We start from the raw sequence: 16730 nt of genomic DNA, 5'->3' as shown, positions 1-16730 counted from the left end.
AAGCATTAAATCGAATACAAACTCATTGCAAACATTTCGATTGAATCCTGGATTATAGCAACATTTTGGGTAGACTCGATTGTAACAACTAGTGATTGGTTGTCGGAATCCGCATCCACGGCTCAAAATCATTTCCGCTAATTGCTCCGATTCTGATTGTCTTGCTCCGATTCTGACCAAATCAAACCAACAGGTCCGCTCGGTGTCGTCCGAAGCTGCTGGAACCGTTGGAGTCGTCGGTTGTCGCACGGAACGGCTAGTCTGCAGTCAGAACTGGCTCCTGCCGGTCCCACCGATTTGGACGATCTCAACGCCTCCAACTGCCGAGTAGAGGCTTCAGTCGGCTTTGGATTGTTCCGAACGGCTCTGCACGACACCGACCTTGGAATGTTACATCTTTGATGCCGATTGGAGCTGCTTCTTATTTTGTCGCAGTCATACAACCATAAAAATCAGTTTATAACGAATATGTTTGATTGAAAGCGTTTGTAGCCAAATTGAAATTATTGATATCCCACATTCTACAAGAATAATTTACTTCCCCAAAAATCAAAACTAAGATTAAGGGATTACATTTACGATAAAAGGATTTAGATTCAGGATTAAAAGAATCGAGATGTCGAAGCCCTGCAACATATAGCTTCTTAAAAGGTTCACGTAATAAAACAGCCCATATTGTTCACGAATTTTTCCCTATTCTACCAGAAACAAGTGTCAAAATATAGGATTTTACAAGTCATTTTGAAATGCTTATCACTTAGTGAAAAAAAACGAGTTATGGATCAAATGACACATCATTATAAAGCTTAAGTCTTCTTCTTTCCGTTTTTGTGCATTGAAATATATAAAAATGTGTAAAATAATGTAGAAAACATAGGCAAACCTGCACCTCGATAGGGCTGTCAAAATTAAACTTGGACGGGATAAAATTAACATTGGACCAGTCCAAGTACGTCTCGAATCTTTGTCGGATACAAAAGTTCAGTTGTAAGAAATGCACAATAAACCACTGTCACAAACACTTAGGCCTCGTTTGTAGTTGAAAACTGTTGTACAAACATGGATAAAAAGCAAAAAATCGTATCAGACAGCAATGGATAGAGAAGACAGCGATGGATAGCTTAAATTGCGCGAGAAAGATGCACGGAAGGCAGCTAGGCTTTCCCTACATCAGTGAATCATTGTGTTTACTTAGTTTTAAAATAGCATATTTTAAATATATGTCATAGTATGAATTGTGTGTTTCTTTGAAAGTAAATTATTTCTCATCTGAAACACAAACAACAGAGCACATAGAAAAAGTACCTATAAATTTATAAGTAACGAACGTTTCCAGATTTGAAACACGGAGCGAATGAAACTAATACACAAATGGCACTAAGTCAATTTGTTTAATAATACTGATATGATCTAATGATCTGAGCAGGATCAAATAGAAACAAAAAGAATTGTAACAAAGATGTCTAGTTGCACATTTTTTTTTGTTTTTTTTTTTAATCATTGGGGAGTCAAGTTCACCGGCCAAGTGGGAAAGTATTGAAACCAGGAATGCTAACGTCTGTTTTCGCTTGTTGGATGAAAGTAGGTATCTATGACATGCTTACACCATGGAACGGAATCCAAAGGAAATTTCAAGAGAGAGAGTGAATATGTTTACAAATATGGATACTTTATGTGATTTTAGCAGAACATATCTTAAATGTAGAACATAGAAACCATCAGTGATACATCTACTAATAGAAAGTGCTTAAGCACTAATAAGATCATTTGGGGATTGCGTCAGGATATATGTATAAATCTTGTGTTCATGAAAGTTAATCATTACATCGTGTGGAGAATGATTTTCATGAGGTTCACCAAGACGATTTTCCAAATTTCCGAAACTTCCAAGCATCCCTGTGACACTGTTTTAAGCTTACAGGGTTTCCCACGATTTTTTGGTTGGTTCCCATATTTTTTGGTGTGTTTTAACGATTTATTGGTCGGTTCCCAGAATTTTTTGGCTCAATTGTATTGATATCCAATCAGACGATACCAATAAATTATGGGAACGAACCAAAAATCTATGGGATACGATGAATAAATCGTGAGACGAGCCCACCAAATTATGGGAACCGACCAATAAAATCGTGGGAAATTCTGTATTTTCAAAGTAGCAAAAATTACATCAAAATGCTACTGATGTTAATGTTATTTTGCATTTTTCTTGGCAACTTATTATTAAAGGGTTATAAAACTTACACGGCATGAAAAAAAAACACTCCAATGAATAGATTTTGGGCATTGGAATGTATCTTTGCAGTGAGATAATGCTTTAATAAATGGTGCCCATTTTGCCCCACATGCCCATTTTGTCCCGCCTTCCCCTAAAACAAATTTCCATTTTAGACAAGTGTCCAAAAACATTGAGCTGTTGAAACGGCAGATCACACCGAAGGCCGGTTACCGAAAGAGCAATGTTGCAATGCTGAAATTTAAAGACAGGTGAACGAAGTTCCTACCTTGATGCTGTTGCTGCTGCTGTTTGGACGTATCAGGCCAAACCTTTTTCTGCTGCTCGGCCGCGACCGTTGCCAGAAGCGGCCCTTTGAGTGTAAGCGTCATCCCAGGCACATCAACCTCCTTAACGGAAACGGACTGGGCAAGTGAAGCAAAAAACAGAGAAAAAAGGATTAGCTTTTAGCCTGCCCCAACACACCAGGGAATGATCGATCGCCTTACCATACTCGTCTCGCTACTATGGTACAGTGGCTTGCTGTCGCTCCTGCTAGCCTTTGGAGCCGGGGTACCGTCGGCCGCAGGTTTCGTGTCACCGTCCGGCTGGCCGACGTGGTGTGTCGCCGCCCGTGTGCCGTCAGGGTGTAGGAGTACCGCCGGGTGGGAGGACGCTTCGATCAGCTTGACAGGGCTGACGGTGGCGGTGTTGTGGTTGCCGGCCAGTGGAGCTTGCGGTGGTTGCTGCTGCACGGTGAGACTGCTGACTGGTAGCAGCGCACCGCTGCCCAGACCGCCACCACCACCACCAGTGAAGAGAGCGGTGCCGGGAAGCGAGGTGGTGGTGGTGGTGATGCTACTGCTGCTGTTGCCGTTTCCAGCGGTCGCCAGCTGCCGCTGGGTGACGGTGGGTGTGCGTACTGCCGGTCCGCCGCTCGTACCGATCAGGTAGGACTGTGGGCCGACGGTCGAGAGGAACCCGGTGGGGGATGGTTTCGGGTGGCGCAGGACGAGCCCGGTCTGGCCGGCGAGCAGCGACGCGCCCGTACCGCACGGTGCCATGTTTTGTATCTGGAGCAGCGTGGCAGAGGTCGCGTCCGACGTCATTACCATGCCGGCGGGCAGTAGAATGGTTTGCGTTTGGCCAAGCATGCTGTAGGGCGTTTGGTGCTGTTGCTGCTGCTGTTGCTGCTGTTGCTGCTGCTGCTGCTGCTGCTGTTGCACGAGAGTGGTGGCTTTCGATACGGGCACGACGGTGATGCCGGACAGGCTCGGGGCCAGCTGAATGTTCTGCATGGCGCCGTACGGTGAGGCAATCTGTACGTATGGGCCCGGTTGCAGCTGCTGCTGGAAGGTGGCCGGCGCCTGGGGTGCCTGCGTGCTGAGAGTGGCCGGCAGTACCAGCCCACCGGTCAGCCCGGTCGGCGCCGGCGCGCCTGGCGGTGTGCCCGGCCCGAGCGCGGTACCGTTCAGCGGTTTCAGCGGCCGGCCCTTGAGCGCCTTCCGCCCGTCCAGTGTGACGGTTGGCTCTCCGCCGCCGGGCGGGCACGGGCCGTAGTGGTACGCGTTGGACGCGACCGTCGCCGTCGGGAAGCCACCGGGCGCTGTGAAGCTGGCACTGTCCGCGAACCGTATGCTGGTGGTGGGATTCAGCACCACCGTCGAGCCCGGCGTCAGCCCCAGCGTCCCGTTTGGCAGCGTGCCGAGTGCGCTCGGTTTCCCGCTGGCCGCTGCGTTCGACGTGCTGCCGGTGGTGAGCAGTCCCGCCCCGTGAAACGTGGCCGCTGGCGACAGCCCGTTGCTCAGGTGGATAATGTTCGTGCCATTCAGCAGCATCGTCCCGGAGGAGCTGGGCGCGGCCGTGGGCTGGTGGAGCGGAGCGGCCGCACCCGCCGTCGTACCGTTCGGCAGCCGGGCAAGGTTGTAATTGACGACGGTGGCCGGTTTCGCCGGCACGGTCGGCACCAGCTGTGCGGGGCGGGCGGGGCTCGGGCCGCCGGGTGTCGTTGTTTGGAAGCCCCCGAGCCGCACCCGCCCATCGTTGTGCTGCAGGCCATCGATCACGACGATCTGGGCGCCGCCCGCATTGATCACGTGCGGGGTGGTGGTGTGGCGCGTCGGCACGTACATGGTGGCGCTGGTCGGCGTCGTTACCGTGCGCGCTATCGTAGGGGTCATGGTGGTGGTGGTGGTGGTGGTGGCGGTGAGGCTAGCAGCGACCGTGTTCGGCTCACCGCCCGTCCCAACCGTCAGCTTGGCGACTTTGGGCGACGAGCACGGGTCGGCCGCGGGGTTCGCCTTCACGTAGTAAGCCATGCGGCCGGCACGATCCCCGGCAAGTCGGGCGATCGGGAGGGGCGGCTTCGCGACACCTTTAATGCTGCCGGCCGGTGGCAGCAGTTTGGCGGGGGCAGCAGCGACCGGCGGCGACGCCTTCGCCTCGTACTTCACCACCCCGGAGAGGGAGGTCAGCTTGGCGCTTTGGACCGTGCGCTGTCGGCTACGGGCCGTCGCCGCCCGTTCGTCCTTCGGCGGGGTGGGTCGGCCGCTGGTCGGCGGAAGGTCACTGGCTGGCTTCGGGCTCAGGCCACCGCTGCCCACCAGCGCCGGGGAGCGCCGGTCGGGCGAGTGCAGAAACGAAATCGAACTGTGCAGGATGGCGGTCTGCTGGTTCAGGTAGCCGGTCGGGTCGTCCTTGAACGTGGGCTTCTTCTTCTGCTCCGGGCTGGCGTCCCGTGCGTCCGGCAGGGTGGGTGTGAACGGCGGCCCGCCCGTCCCATCGGCCAACCTTGGCGTGCCCGTTTCGGAGACCGGCGTAGCAGCAGCTTGCGGCGAGGAGGTGGCCACCGGGACGTTCTTTCGCCAGGGAGGCGTTTTTAGCAGCACGGCATTGGCACTGGCGGCGCCGGCAGCAGCGGTGGTTGTGGTGATGGTGGTGGTAGTGCTGTTGATGCTGGCCATGCTGCTGCTAGCCGGCTTGCAGTCGGACTCCGCGTGCAGTCGCTTCGTGCGGCCCTCGGGTGCCCGCTGCAGGTGCGAACATAATACTTGTCGGTTTTTTGGCGCCATCGTCTGATTCGGGATCTACAAAACAACGCAAGTGAGTGGTGGTTAGCGCCCAAGCAACGTTTATTCAGGAGGGGGTTTTGGAGCAAAACACGAACCTGTGCGTCAAACTGAAAGAACCGCTCCGGGTTGAAGGGACACGGCAGACCACACTTGCACGTACCGGAAGACAGCAGGTACTCCTTCACCTGCTCGTAGTTGTGAAGCACTATGTTGGAAGGGCTGTGGATAAAATGGGAACAGGTTAGCAGCTGCCTCTTTGCGGGTAAAAGAATTTGAACGAGAAATGTTTGTTTGGGTAATTCTTTTTTAGATAGTTGAAAAGACAACTCAACGAGTTTTATCAAATCTCAAGTGCTTTTCTGGCAAAGTTGCCAAATGAGCAATTTGATCATTAAATAGTTGTTAGGACATGATCTAGTAACCAATTTTTTTTTTGTTTCAACGCCTACTTTGATTAAAAGCATTTTGAGTATTCAATAAGTTTTAGGACCTGATCTAGTAACCAAACTTTTTTCGCTTTCATCGCCTACTTTGATTGAAAGCATTTTGGTTATTTTATAATTTTTAAGACCTGATCTAGTAACCAAACTTGTTTTGCTTTCAACGCCTACTTTGATTAAAAGCATTTTGGTTATTTTATAATTTTAAATACCTGATCTAGTAACCAAACTTTTTATGCGTTCAACGCCTACTTTGATTACAAGCATTTTAATTATTTTATAATTTTTAAGACCTGATCTAGTAACCAAACTTTTTTGCTTTCAACGCCTACTTTGGTTAAAAGCATTTTGGTTATTTTATAATTTTAAGATCTGATCTAGTAACCAAACTTTTTTGCTTTCAACGCCTACTTTGATTAAAAGCATTTTGGTTATTTTATAATTTTAAAGACCTGATCTAGTAACCAAACTTTTTATGCGTTCAACGCCTACTTTGATTAAAAGCATTTTGATTATTGAATAATTTTTAGGACCTGATCTAGTAACCAAACTTGTTTTGCTTTCATCGCCTACTTTGATTAAAAGCATTTTGGTTATTTTATAATTTTTAAGATCTGATCTAGTAACCAAACTATTTTGCTTTAAACGCCTACTTTGATTAAAAGCATTTTGGTTATTTTATAATTTTTAAGATCTGATCTAGTAACCAAACTATTTTGCTTTCAACGCCTACTTTAATTTAAAGCATTTTGTTTATTTTATAATTTTTAAGATCTGATCTAGTAACCAAACTTTTTTGCTTTCATCGCCTACTTTGATTGAAAACATTTTGGTTATTTTATAATTTTTAAGACCTGATCTAGTAACCAAACTTTTTATGCTTTCAACGCCTACTTTGATTAAAAGCATTTTGGTTATTTTATAATTTTAAAGACCTGATCTAGTAACCAAACTTTTTATGCGTTCAACGCCTACTTTGATTAAAAGCATTTTAATTATTTTATAATTTTTAAGACCTGATCTAGTAACCAAACTTTTTTGCTTTCAACGCCTACTTTGGTTAAAAGCATTTTGGTTATTTTATAATTTTTAAGATCTGATCTAGTAACCAAACTTTTTTGCTTTCAACGCCTACTTTGATTGAAAGCATTTTGGTTATTTTATAATTTTAAAGACCTGATCTAGTAACCAAACTTTTTATGCGTTCAACGCCTACTTTGATTAAAAGCATTTTGATTATTGAATAATTTTTAGGACCTGATCTAGTAACCAAACTTGTTTTGCTTTCATCGCCTACGTTGATTAAAAGCATTTTGGTTATTTTATAATTTTTAAGATCTGATCTAGTAACCAAACTTTTTTGCTTTAAACGCCTACTTTGATTAAAAGCATTTTGATTATTGAATATGTTTTAGGACCTGATCTTGTAACCAAAAGTATTTTTGGTTCAACGCCTACTTTAATTATATACATTTTGTTTATTTTATAATTTTTAAGATCTGATCTAGTAACCAAACTTTTTTGCTTTCAACGCCTACTTTGATTAAAAGCATTTTGGTTATTTTATAATTTTTAAGACCTGATCTAGTAACCTAACTTTTTTTGCTTTCATCGCCTACTTTGATTAAAAGCATTTTGGTTATTTTATAATTTTTAAGACCTGATCTAGTAACCAAACTTTTTTGCTTTCAACGCCTACTTTGATTGAAAGCATTTTGGTTATTTTATAATTTTTAAGATCTGATCTAGTAACCAAACTTTTTTTGCTTTCATCGCCTACTTTGATTAAAAGCATTTTGGATATTTTATAATTTTTACGACCTGATCTAGTAAACAAACTTTTTTTGCTTTAAACGCCTACTTTGATTAAAAGCATTTTGATTATTGAATATGTTTTAGGACCTGATCTTGTAACCAAAAGTATTTTTGGTTCAACGCCTACTTTAATTATATACATTTTGTTTATTTTATAATTTTTAAGATCTGATCTAGTAACCAAACTTTTTTGCTTTCAACGCCTACTTTGATTAAAAGCATTTTGGTTATTTTATAATTTTTAAGACCTGATCTAGTAACCAAACTTTTTTGCTTTCAACGCCTACTTTGATTAAAAGCATTTTGGTTATTTTATAATTTTTAAGACCTGATCTAGTAACCAAACTTTTTTGCTTTCAACGCCTACTTTGATTGAAAGCATTTTGGTTATTTTATAATTTTTAAGATCTGATCTAGTAACCAAACTTTTTTTGCTTTCATCGCCTACTTTGATTAAAAGCATTTTGGATATTTTATAATTTTTACGACCTGATCTAGTAAACAAACTTTTTTTGCTTTAAACGCCTACTTTGATTAAAAGCATTTTGATTATTGAATATGTTTTAGGACCTGATCTTGTAACCAAAAGTATTTTTGGTTCAACGCCTACTTTAATTATATACATTTTGTTTATTTTATAATTTTTAAGATCTGATCTAGTAACCAAACTTTTTTGCTTTCAACGCCTACTTTGATTGAAAGCATTTTGGTTATTTTATAATTTTTAAGACCTGATCTAGTAACCTAACTTTTTTTGCTTTCATCGCCTACTTTGATTAAAAGCATTTTGGTTATTTTATAATTTTTAAGACCTGATCTAGTAACCAAACTTTTTTGCTTTCAACGCCTACTTTGATCACAAGCATTTTAATTAGTTTATAATTTTTAAGACCTGATCTAGTAACCAAACTTTTTATGCTTTCAACGCCTACTTTGATTGAAAGCATTTTGGTTATTTTATAATTTTTAAGATCTGATCTAGTAACCAAACTTTTTTTGCTTTCATCGCCTACTTTGATTAAAAGCATTTTGGATATTTTATAATTTTTACGACCTGATCTAGTAAACAAACTTTTTTTGCTTTCAACGCCTACTTTGATTAAAAGCATTTTGATTATTGAATATGTTTTAGGACCTGATCTTGTAACCAAAAGTATTTTTGGTTCAACGCCTACTTTAATTATATACATTTTGTTTATTTTATAATTTTTAAGATCTGATCTAGTAACCAAACTTTTTTTGATTTCATCGCCTACTTTGATTAAAAGCATTTTGTTTATTTTATAATTTTAAAGACCTGATCTAGTAACCAAACTTTTTATGCGTTCAACGCCTACTTTGATTAAAAGCATTTTAATTATTTTATAATTTTTAAGACCTGATCTAGTAACCAAACTTTTTTTGCTTTCATCGCCTACTTTGATTAAAAGCATTTTGGTTATTTTATAATTTTTAAGACCTGATCTAGTAACCAAACTTTTTATGCATTCAACGCCTACTTTGATTAAAAGCATTTTGGATATTTTATAATTTTTAAGACCTGATCTAGTAACCAAACTTTTTTGCTTTCAACGCCTACTTTGGTTAAAAGCATTTTGGTTATTTTATAATTTTTAAGATCTGATCTAGTAACCAAACTTTTTATGCTTTCAACGCCTACTTTGATTGAAAGCATTTTGGTTATTTTATAATTTTAAAGACCTGATCTAGTAACCAAACTTTTTATGCGTTCAACGCCTACTTTGATTGAAAGGATTTTGTTTATTTTATAATTTTAAAGATCTGATCTAGTAACCAAACTTTTTTTGCTTTCATCGCCTACTTTGATTAAAAGCATTTTGATTATTGAATAATTTTTAGGACCTGATCTAGTAATCAAACTTGTTTTGCTATCAACGCCTACTTTGATTAAAAGCATTTTGGTTATTTTATAATTTTTAAGACCTGATCTAGTAACCAAACTATTTTGCTTTCAACGCCTACTTTAATTTAAAGCATTTTGTTTATTGAATAATTTTTAGGACCTGATCTAGTAACCAAACTTTTTTGCTTTCAACGCCTACTTTGATTGAAAGGATTTTGTTTATTTTATAATTTTAAAGATCTGATCTAGTAACCAAACTTTTTATGCTTTCATCGCCTACTTTGATTAAAAGCATTTTGGTTATTTTATAATTTTTAAGACCTGATCTAGTAACCAAACTATTTTGCTTTCAACGCCTACTTTGTTTAAAAGCATTTTCGATATTTTATAATTTTTAAGATCTGATCTTGTAACCAAACTTTTTTGCTTTCATCGCCTACTTTGATTCAAAGGATTTTGTTTATTTTATAATTTTAAAGACCTGATCTAGTAACCAAACTTTTTATGCTTTCAACGCCTACTTTGATTAAAAGCATTTAAATTATTTTATAATTTTTAAGACCTGATCTAGTAACCAAACTTTTTTGCTTTCAACGCCTACTTTGATTGAAAACATTTTGGTTATTTTATAATTTTTAAGACCTGATCTAGTAACCAAACTTTTTATGCTTTCATCGCCTACTTTGATTAAAAGCATTTTGGTTATTTTATAATTTTTAAGACCTGATCTAGTAACCAAACTATTTTGCTTTCAACGCCTACTTTGGTTAAAAGCATTTTGTTTATTGAATAATTTTTAGGACCTGATCTAGTAACCAAACTTTTTTGCTTTCAACGCCTACTTTGATTGAAAGGATTTTGTTTATTGTATAATTTTTAAGATCTGATCTAGTAAACAAACTTTTTTGCTTTCAACGCCTACTTTGATTAAAAGCATTTTAATTATTTTATAATTTTTAAGACCTGATCTAGTAAACAAACTTTTTATGCTTTCAACGCCTACTTTAATTATACACATTTTGTTTATTTTACAATTTTTAAGATCTGATCTAGTAACCAAACTTTTTGCTTTCATCGCCTACTTTGATTAAAAGCATTTTGGTTATTTTATAATTTTTAAGATCTGATCTAGTAACCAAACTTTTTTGCTTTCAACGCCTACTTTAATTAAAAGCATTTTAATTATTTTATAATTTTTAAGACCTGATCTAGTAACCAAACTTGTTTTGCTTTCAACGCCTTCTTTGATTGAAAGCATTTTGGTTATTTTATAATTTTTAAGATCTGATCTAGTAACCAAACTTTTTATGCTTTCATCGCCTACTTTGATTGAAAGCATTTTGGTTATTTTATAATTTTTAAGATCTGATCTAGTAACCAAACTTTTTTGCTTTCAACGCCTACTTTGATTGAAAGCATTTTAATTATATTATATTTTTAAGACCTTATCTAGTAATAAACTTGTTTTGCTTTCAACGCCTACTTTGATTAAAAGCATTTTGGTTATTTTATAATTTTTAAGATCTGATCTAGTAACCAAACTTTTTTGCTTTCAACGCCTACTTTGATTAAAAGCATTTTAATTATTTTATAATTTTTAAGACCTGATCTAGTAACCAAACTTGTTTTGCTTTCAACGCCTTCTTTGATTGAAAGCATTTTGGTTATTTTATAATTTTTAAGACCTGATCTAGTAACCAAACTTTTTATGCTTTCATCGCCTACTTTGAATGAAAGCATTTTGGTTATTTTATAATTTTTAAGATCTGATCTAGTAACCAAACTTTTTTGCTTTCAACGCCTACTTTGATTGAAAGCATTTTAATTATATTATAATTTTAAGACCTTATCTAGTAATAAACTTGTTTTGCTTTCATCGCCTACTTTGATTAAAAGGATTTTGTTTATTTTATAATTTTTAAGACCTGATCTAGTAACCAAACTTTTTTGTTTTAAACGCCTACTTTAATTATACACATTTTGTTTATTTTAAATTTTTAAGATCTGATCTAGTAAACAAACTTTTTATGCTTTCAACGCCTACTTTGATTGAAAGCATTTTAATTATATTATAATTTTTAAGACCTGATCCAGTAATAAACTTGTTTTGCTTTCAACGCCTACTTTGATTAAAAGCATTTTGGTTATTTTATAATTTTTAAGATCTGATCTAGTAACCAAACTTTTTGCTTTAAACGCCTACTTTGATTATACACATTTTGTTAATTTTATAATTTTTAAGACCTGATCTAGTAACCAAACTTTTATGCTTTCAACGCCTACTTTGATTAAAAGCATTTTGGTTATTTTATAATTTTTAAGACCTGATCTAGTAACCAAACTTGTTTTGCTTTCATCGCCTACTTTGATTAAAAGCATTTTGGTTATTTTATAATTTTTAAGACCTGATCCAGTAACCAAACTTTTTTGCTTTCATCGCCTACTTTGATTAAAGGATTTTGTTTATTTTATAATTTTTAAGACCTGATCTAGTAACCAAACTTTTTTGTTTTAAACGCCTACTTTAATTATACACATTTTGTTTATTTTATAATTTTTAAGATCTGATTTAGTAAACAAACTTTTTATGCTTTCAACGCCTACTTTGATTGAAAGCATTTTAATTATATTATAATTTTTAAGACCTGATCTAGTAATAAACTTGTTTTGCTTTCAACGCCTACTTTGATTAAAAGCATTTTGGTTATTGTATAATTTTTAAGATCTGATCTAGTAAACAAACTTTTTATGCTTTCAACGCCTACTTTAATTATACACATTTTGTTAATTTTATAATTTTTAAGACCTGATCTAGTAACCAAACTTTTATGCTTTCAACGCCTACTTTGATTAAAAGCATTTTGGTTATTTTATAATTTTTAAGACCTGATCTAGTAACCAAACTTGTTTTGCTTTCAACGCCTTCTTTGATTGAAAGCATTTTGGTTATTTTATAATTTTTAAGACCTGATCTAGTAACCAAACTTTTTATGCTTTCATCGCCTACTTTGATTAAAAGCATTTTGGTTATTTTATAATTTTTAAGACCTGATCTAGTAACCAAACTTGTTTTGCTTTCATCGCCTACTTTGATTAAAAGCATTTTGGTTATTTTATAATTTTTAAGACCTGATCCAGTAACCAAACTTTTTTGCTTTCATCGCCTACTTTGATTAATAGGATTTTGTTTATTTTATAATTTTTAAGACCTGATCTAGTAACCAAACTTTTTGTTTTAAACGCCTACTTTAATTATACACATTTTGTTTATTTTATAATTTTTAAGATCTGATCTAGTAAACAAACTTTTTATGCTTTCAACGCCTACTTTGATTGAAAGCATTTTAATTATATTATAATTTTTAAGACCTGATCCAGTAATAAACTTGTTTTGCTTTCAACGCCTACTTTGATTAAAAGCATTTTGGTTATTTTATAATTTTTAAGATCTGATCTAGTAACCAAACTATTTTGCTTTAAACGCCTACTTTGATTATACACATTTTGTTAATTTTATAATTTTTAAGACCTGATCTAGTAACCAAACTTTTTATGCTTTCAACGCCTACTTTGATTAAAAGCATTTTGGTTATTTTATAATTTTTAAGACCTGATCTAGTAACCAAACTTGTTTTGCTTTCATCGCCTACTTTGATTAAAAGCATTTTGGTTATTTTATAATTTTTAAGACCTGATCCAGTAACCAAACTTTTTTGCTTTCATCGCCTACTTTGATTAATAGGATTTTGTTTATTTTATAATTTTTAAGACCTGATCTAGTAACCAAACTTTTTTGTTTTAAACGCCTACTTTAATTATACACATTTTGTTTATTTTATAATTTTTAAGATCTGATTTAGTAAACAAACTTTTTATGCTTTCAACGCCTACTTTGATTGAAAGCATTTTAATTATATTATAATTTTTAAGACCTGATCTAGTAATAAACTTGTTTTGCTTTCAACGCCTACTTTGATTGAAGGCATTTTGGTTATTTTATAATTTTTAAGATCTGATCTAGTAACCGACTTTTTTGCTTTAAACGCCTACTTTAATTATACACATTTTGTTAATTTTATAATTTTTAAGACCTGATCTAGTAACCAAACTTTTTATGCTTTCAACGCCTACTTTGATTAAAAGCATTTTGGTTATTTTATAATTTTTAAGACCTGATCTAGTAACCAAACTTTTTTGCTTTCATCGCCTACTTTGATTGAAAGCATTTTGGTTATTTTATAATTTTTAAGACCTGATCCAGTAACCAAACTTTTTTGCTTTCATCGCCTACTTTGATTAATAGGATTTTGTTTATTTTATAATTTTTAAGACCTGATCTAGTAACCAAACTTTTTTGTTTTAAACGCCTACTTTAATTATACACATTTTGTTTATTTTATAATTTTTAAGATCTGATCTAGTAAACAAACTTTTTATGCTTTCAACGCCTACTTTGATTGAAAGCATTTTAATTATATTATAATTTTTAAGACCTGATCTAGTAATAAACTTGTTTTGCTTTCAACGCCTACTTTGATTAAAAGCATTTTGGTTATTTTATAATTTTTAAGATCTGATCTAGTAACCAAACTTTTTTGCTTTAAACGCCTACTTTAATTATACACATTTTGTTAATTTTATAATTTTTAAGACCTGATCTAGTAACCAAACTTTTTATGCGTTCAACGCCTACTTTGATTAAAAGCATTTTGGTTATTTTATAATTTTTAAGACCTGATCTAGTAACCAAACTTGTTTTGCTTTCATCGCCTACTTTGATTGAAAGCATTTTGGTTATTTTATAATTTTTAAGACCTGATCCAGTAACCAAACTTTTTTGCTTTCAACGCCTACTTTGATTGGAAGGATTTTGTTTATTTTATATTTTTTAGACCTGATCTAGTAACCAAACTTTTTTGCTTTAAACGCCTACTTTAATCATACACATTTTGTTTATTTTATAATTTTTAAGATCTGATCTAGTAAACAAACTTTTTTGCTTTCAACGCCTACTTTGATTAAAAGCATTTTAATTATTTTATAATTTTTAAGACCTGATCTAGTAACCAAACTTTTTATGCTTTCAACGCCTACTTTGATTGAAAGCATTTTAATTTTTTTATAATTTTTAAGACCTGATCTAGTAATAAACTTGTTTTGCTTTCAACGCCTACTTTGATTAAAAGCATTTTGGTTATTTTATAATTTTTAAGATCTGATCTAGTAACCAAACTTTTTTGCTTTAAACGCCTACTTTAATTATACACATTTTGTTAATTTTATAATTTTTAAGATCTGATCTAGTAACCAAACTTTTTTGCTTTCATCGCCTACTTTGATTAAAAGCATTTTGGTTATTTTATAATTTTTAAGATCTGATCTAGTAACCAAACTTTTTATGCTTTCAACGCCTACTTTGATTAAATGCATTTTGGTTATTTTATAATTTTTAAGACCTGATCTAGTAATTAACTAATTTTGCTTTCAACCCTACTTTAATTGAAAGCATTTTGTTTATTTTATAATTTTTAAGACCTGATCTAGTAACCAAACTTTTTATGCTTTCAACGCCTACTTTGATTGAAAGCATTTTGGTTATTTTATAATTTTTAAGACCTGATCTAGTAACCAAACTTTTTTTGCTTTCATCGCCTACTTTGATTGAAAGCATTTTGGTTATTTTATAATTTTTAAGACCTGATCTAGTAACCAAACTTTTTTGCTTTCAACGCCTACTTTGATTAAAAGAATTTTGGTTATTTTATAATTTTTAAGACCTGATCTAGTAATAAACTTGTTTTGCTTTCATCGCCTACTTTGATTGAAAGCATTTTGTTTATTTTATAATGTTTAAGACCTGATCTAGTAATAAACTTGTTTTGCTTTCATCGCCTACTTTGATTGAAAGCATTTTAATTATATTATAATTTTTAAGACCTGATCTAGTAACCAAACTTTTTTGCTTTCAACGCCTACTTTGATTAAAAGCATTTTAATTATTTTATAATTTTTAAGACCTGATCTAGTAACCAAACTTTTTATGCTTTCAACGCCTATTTTGATTGAAAGCATTTTAATTATATTATAATTTTTAAGACCTGATCTAGTAATAAACTTGTTTTGCTTTCAACGCCTACTTTGATTAAAAGCATTTTGGTTATTTTATAATTTTTAAGATCTGATCTAGTAACCAAACTTTTTTGCTTTAAACGCCTACTTTAATTATACACATTTTGTTAATTTTATAATTTTTAAGACCTGATCTAGTAACCAAACTTGTTATGCTTTCAACGCCTATTTTGATTAAAAGCATTTTGGTTATTTTATAATTTTTAAGACCTGATCTAGTAACCACACTTGTTTTGCTTTCATCGCCTACTTTGATTGAAAGCATTTTGGTTATTTTATAATTTTTAAGACCTGATCCAGTAACCAAACTTTTTTGCTTTCATCGCCTACTTTGATTAAAAGGATTTTGTTTATTTTATATTTTTTTAGACCTGATCTAGTAACCAAACTTTTTTGCTTTCATCGCCTACTTTGATTAATAGGATTTTGTTTATTTTATAATTTTTAAGACCTGATCTAGTAACCAAACTTTTTTGTTTTAAACGGCTACTTTAATTATACACATTTTGTTTATTTTATAATTTTTAAGATCTGATTTAGTAAACAAACTTTTTATGCTTTCAACGCCTACTTTGATTGAAAGCATTTTAATTATATTATAATTTTTAAGACCTGATCTAGTAATAAACTTGTTTTGCTTTCAACGCCTACTTTGATTAAAAGCATTTTGGTTATTTTATAATTTTTAAGATCTGATCTAGTAACCAAACTTTTTTGCTTTAAACGCCTACATTAATTATACACATTTTGTTAATTTTATAATTTTTAAGACCTGATCTAGTAACCAAACTTTTTATGCTTTCAACGCCTACTTTGATTAAAAGCATTTTGGTTATTTTATAATTTTTAAGACCTGATCTAGTAACCAAACTTGTTTTGCTTTCATCGCCTACTTTGATTGAAAGCATTTTGGTTATTTTATAATTTTTAAAACCTGATCTAGTAACCAAACTTTTTTGCTTTCATCGCCTACTTTGATTAAAAGCATTTTGGTTATTTTATAATTTTTAAGACCTGATCCAGTAACCAAACTTTTCTGCTTTCATCGCCTACTTTGATTAATAGGATTTTGTTTATTTTATAATTTTTAAGACCTGATTTAGTAACCAAACTTTTTTGCTTTCATCGCCTACTTTGATTGAAAGCATTTTGGTTATTTTATAATTTTTAAGACCTGATCTAGTAACCAAACTTTTTAT

General features: G+C 35.1%; 1 protein-coding gene across 6 annotated transcripts in view; it reads right to left on the bottom strand.

Moving 5' to 3' along the window:
* LOC121590287 (methyl-CpG-binding domain protein 6-like) overlaps positions 1 to 16730 on the bottom strand; it is a 36959-nt gene that overhangs the window by 5077 nt on the left and 15152 nt on the right. For all 6 annotated transcript variants that reach the window (XM_041909849.1, XM_041909805.1, XM_041909813.1 and 3 more), the window contains exons 3-5: positions 5379 to 5502; positions 2722 to 5298; positions 2502 to 2637 (exon numbers count right to left, since the gene is read on the bottom strand). In XM_041909849.1, coding sequence (XP_041765783.1) covers positions 2502 to 2637; positions 2722 to 5298; positions 5379 to 5502 — 2837 coding nt within the window. The remainder of the gene's footprint in view (positions 1 to 2501; positions 2638 to 2721; positions 5299 to 5378; positions 5503 to 16730) is intronic.

Source organism: Anopheles merus, chromosome X (genome assembly GCF_017562075.2).
Source record: "Anopheles merus strain MAF chromosome X, AmerM5.1, whole genome shotgun sequence".
Taxonomy (NCBI): Eukaryota; Metazoa; Arthropoda; class Insecta; order Diptera; family Culicidae; genus Anopheles; species Anopheles merus.
This window is presented reverse-complemented; position numbering and strand designations above follow the sequence as displayed.